The sequence below is a fragment of the Echiichthys vipera genome (assembly GCF_963691815.1).
Source record: "Echiichthys vipera genome assembly, chromosome: 8".
NCBI lineage: Eukaryota > Metazoa > Chordata > Actinopteri > Perciformes > Trachinidae > Echiichthys > Echiichthys vipera.
In genome coordinates this window covers 1,028,742-1,033,741 of record NC_139833.1, presented here as the reverse complement: position 1 = coordinate 1,033,741, position 5,000 = coordinate 1,028,742, and the positions used below count along the sequence as shown (strand labels likewise).

The window sequence follows — 5,000 nt, the reverse complement described above, 5'->3', positions numbered from 1 at the left end:
GTGCCTCCGTGCCGTGCCCCAGCACGTGTCACGGCTAAAGTCTGGTTCCTTTGACCAGTGTGAGTGCAACCGTACCACGTCTAGGAGCGGCACGCTTGCCGTCCATGGCCCGTTTGGGAGAGGTGGGCTTTAGTAAAGCACGTTTGCACGTGTACGAGCACGAGCGTGCGCACGTGTACGAGCACGAGGCCTACGGCGGTTCTGAGGTCATTTCCTGTGCGCCTGTTGGGACGTAGAAAAAAGAAGGAGGGACCATGCGCGGACATTTCAAACAATGGCGGTGAAAGGTTCACGTTGGTGTGATGCGGAGGTGGAGTGTTTACTGCAGATTTGGTCGATGAAAAGATTCAAAAACAGTCGACAAGACGCACAAAAACTCCGAGGTCTACGGAAAGATCTGGAAACAAAGCCACGCATCGCCATGACGTCATCAATGCGTGTGACGTGTTACGGCGTGATGACGTATAGGCAGCAAGAAGCATTCTCCGAGGCCCAGGTAGTGTGAGTACAAACGGGCCTGGAGGGGGGGACAAGGACCCTAAAGCACGGGACGGACGCACAGTGGGAGGGCGCCCTGAGACTGTCACACACAGATATGGTCGTCTTTAGACATTTTTAATAATGATTACAAATTTTATCTTTAACTCTGTTTAAGAAGACCACACCAGAGGAGCCTCCAGCTGCACGACAGCTGGAACGCTTTTCTAACACAGCGCAGAGAGAGACGTCTGTTGTTCACACGCTGTGACGGCAGAGACGACGGACGAGACGCCAGCTGGTGTGTTTGTCTGTGGGCTCAAGTGTTCACACAGAGAGAGGGTTGCAGCTGTTTACATTTAATAAAGTTCTTTCTCAGTCACACACTGATCCTGTGAGAGCGCGGATTAGTGTGTGTTGCACACACACTGACGCTCTTTGTGCTTCTTCTTCTTCTCATTCACATGTTTTATGTCTCTCAGGTCGAACACACGTGTTTTAGACGTACAAATAAACACGAACATGAGCAGAAACAGCAGCTCCCACATTTACATACAAACAAGTGTCTACAGATTATCTCTCAGGGCGCCCTCCCACTGTGCCTCTGTCCCGTGCCCCGTGCTTTAGGGTCCTTGTCCCCCCTCCAGGCCCGTTTGTACTCACACTACCTGGGCCTCGGAGAATGCTTCTTGCTGCCTATACGTCATCACGCCGTAACACGTCACACGCATTGACACACATTTGTCTGTGCATGTGTGTGTATTTCAGGCCTGTGTGTGTGTGTGTCTGTGTGTGTGTGTGTGTGTGTAACTGAATTTCCCCACTGCGGGATGAATAAAGGAATTCTTCTTCTTCTTCTTCTTCTTCATGTGTCTCGCTTTACTCCTCTTTTCTTTCTTCTTGTCTTTATACTACGACTAGTTCTGTTTATACTTCTCTTTCCTACCTTTCCTCTGCTCTCTCTGTTCTTCTTCTGTATTTAAACTCCACCTCCTTCTTCTCATCCTCTTTATGCCTCTTTATACGTCTGCACTACTTTTGTTCACTTACTTTGATAAAAGGTCGTAAAAGTGTCGCTCTTTGTAAACAAAAGCAGGGACTCACCGGATCTCCTCTCAGTCCTCGCTGTCCGGTCAGACCCGCCTCCCCTCCGGTACCCGGGTTACCCTGAGGACGACAGTGCAGCCTGTCAATCAACCGGCCGGGGTCAGAGGTCAGAGGTCAGAGGTCAGAGGTCAGAGGTATCAATAATCACGTTTACGTTTGCAGGTGATGATTCGTTTGTGTTCTTTAGGATGTAAAAACAAAAACGTCTCAACAACACAAACACACACACGTCTGTGCACGACAACACACACGTCTGTGCACGACAACACACACGTCTGTGCACGTCAACACACACGTCTGTGCACGACAACACACACGTCTGTGCACGACAACACACACGTCTGTGCACGACAACACACACGTCTGTGCACGACAACACACACGTCTGTGCACGACAACAAACACGTCTGTGCACGACAACACACACGTCTGTGCACGACAACACACACGTCTGTGCACGTCAACACACACGTCTGTGCACGACAACACACACGTCTGTGCACGTCAACACACACGTCTGTGCACAACAACACACATAAACAAACAGGGCTGTTGTGTTGTTTACTGAGTTTCCTGGATCTCCTCTGTCTCCCTTCACTCCAGCGAGTCCCGTCAGTCCCTGCACACACACACACACACACACACACACACACACACACACACACACACACACACACACACACACACACACACACACACACACACACACACACACACACACACACACACACACACACACACACACACACACACACACACACACACACACACACACACATTAGATAACACCACATATGTATATTCGCTCTTCAAACTGACTCCATGATGGCGTCCGTACCTGTTCTCCGTCCACGCCGTCCAGGCCGTCTTCCCCGTCCTCTCCCTGCAGCGAGAATCGAACGTCACATCTATCCACTTTACCACCGTCACCAAACCAAAACATAATAATACTAATGTAATAATAATTAAAAACTTTAATACTTTTTTTAATAAATCAACTCTTGTCTTTACGTTCCAGCAGCTGTGGGTCACTCACCCTGTTTCCTGAGACGCCTCGGTAACCCTGCACACACACACACACACACACACACACACACACACACACGCACACACACAAAGACACACACACACACACACACACACACACACACACACGCACACACACAAAGACACACACACACACACACACACACACGCAGACACACACACACACACACACACACGCAAACACTCATACACACACACACACACAGAGACACACACACACACACACACATGCAAACACACGCACACACGCACACACACACACACACACATACACACACACACACCCAGAGACACACACACACACACACACACGCAAACACACACACACACACACACACACACACACACACACACACACACACACACACACACGCACACACACACACACACACCTTACTGCATTATTACAATATTGATTGAATTTCTATAACTCAAGTATAATTTATATTGATTAAATGTGATTTAGACTTTAGATTATTACATAGTTAGATTTGTAAAGTGTACATAAAGACAAATTATAAATAAATAAATAAATAATAAATAAATAACTCAGTATTTATAGAGTCTAGCCTGTAAAGTTACACAGCATCAGGAAGTGAAAGTGTTTATATGTTGTCACATGTTGTTTCCTGATTTTTGATGTTTATTTTCTTTGACACGTCTGAAATAAATAAATCCATAAATCGATAATTTAAAGCATCGTAACCTTCGGTCCTCTGGGTCCAGGACAGCCCTGGATGCCCTGGGGTCCGTCGGGTCCAGAAGGTCCTCGCTCGCCCTGCAACAGCCGACAAAGGTCCATCACGTCCCCTCAACGCTGCCTCAGCAAACATACGCACATTTATATGAACATATATATATATTTATATATAAACACGTGTTCCCTGTGTGTGACTGAGACGTTTGCTGAGTCAGCCAGTTATCACAGGTGCAGCTTCACACTGACGGCGTCAGAACTGTGAATGAACACATGAACTGGAAACACGTCTGATGTCGTAGTTTCTTCACCTTTTGCTCTGATCACAGTTTTAAAAGTGTCAGAACACAAGAACCTTTCACCTGCACGGCCATTTTGAATGTCAACTCATTTGAAAATGGGGACGTCAGCGTTTTGAACCTGGACCGGAACTCTCTCCGTGTGGTTCTGTGTCAATGACACAGTGGTTTTTGTTTTTATAAATGTGTCCAGTGACAAGTGGAGCGCTGCAGCCGGGCCGCTGTGAACCAGGCCGCTGTGAACCGGGCCGCTGTGAACCGAGCTGCAGCCGGGCCGCTGTGAACCGAGCCGCTGTGAACCGGGCCGCTGTGAACCGAGCCGCTGTGAACCGGGCCGCTGTGAACCGAGCCGCTGTGAACCGGGCCGCTGTGAACCGAGCTGCAGCCGGGCCGCTGTGAACCGAGCTGCAGCCGGGCCGCTGTGAACCGGGCCGCTGTGAACCGGGCCGCTGTGAACCGGGCCCCATATGAACCGGGCTGCAGAGCGATCAAACGTGGCGCTTTAAATAAAAGACAATGTTTCGTTTTCACATTTGTGGGTCGTGCGTGAACACGTGGAGCTCGGCATCACGCAGCTCTCAGAGTGAACGCCGTGGGGATGAAGCACTTACAGAGACGCCCTCCTCTCCAGGGAAGCCGGGCTGACCCTTCAGTCCAGAAGAACCCTGTTCACACAAACACACGAGAACACGAGCAGAACGTTAAAGCTGGAAACAGACAAAAGCTGTTGTTTTACATCAGAGAGTAAAAATCACAGGAGGACGTTTGACTTTAAACACAAACAACATGAAAACAAATCGTCTGTTAAAGGTGAAAAACTGAGGAGGAGGAATTAAAAAGTTGTCTGAATATTTTTCAGTTTAAAAGTTTGTATTTAACTAAACAGACTGAATCTTATGAACTTGACGCGCAGCTTGATGCACGTGTGTAATAAACTGTTTTATAGGTTTAGTTTTTAACTTGGTGAGAACGGTGCGAGGGTCGAGGAAATCACATGTTTGTGTTCTGTTGAAAACAAAAATCAGACCTTTCGCCGCCATTGTTTGAAATGTCCGCGCATGGTCCCTCCTTCTTTTTTCTACGTCCCAACAGGCGCACAGGAAATGACCTCAGAACCGCCGTAGGCCTCGTGCTCGTACACGTGCACACGCTCGTGCTCGTACACGTGCAAACGTGCTTTACTAAAGCCCACCTCTCCCAAACGGGCCGTGGACGGCAAGCGTGCCGCTCCTAGACGCGGTACGGTTGCACTCACACTGGTCAAACGCACGAGGCTTTACCCGAAAAAACGGTTTTGGCGCGGTGTGGAAGGACAGTGTGAGTGCGCCCTTAGAGGGCTTCATGTCAGCTCAAGACGTGTCCAGGCCTTCATC

At 48.8% G+C, this 5,000-nt stretch overlaps 1 protein-coding gene across 2 annotated transcripts in view; it reads right to left on the bottom strand.

Moving 5' to 3' along the window:
- The window catches only part of LOC310950743 (collagen alpha-6(VI) chain-like), a 48,439-nt gene that overhangs the window by 23,054 nt on the left and 20,385 nt on the right, over window positions 1-5,000 (bottom strand). For both annotated transcript variants that reach the window (XM_083918717.1, XM_083918718.1), the window contains exons 14-19: window positions 4,239-4,292; window positions 3,338-3,409; window positions 2,621-2,647; window positions 2,423-2,467; window positions 2,150-2,203; window positions 1,582-1,644 (exon numbers count right to left, since the gene is read on the bottom strand). In XM_083918717.1, coding sequence (XP_083774843.1) covers window positions 1,582-1,644; window positions 2,150-2,203; window positions 2,423-2,467; window positions 2,621-2,647; window positions 3,338-3,409; window positions 4,239-4,292 — 315 coding nt within the window. The remainder of the gene's footprint in view (window positions 1-1,581; window positions 1,645-2,149; window positions 2,204-2,422; window positions 2,468-2,620; window positions 2,648-3,337; window positions 3,410-4,238; window positions 4,293-5,000) is intronic.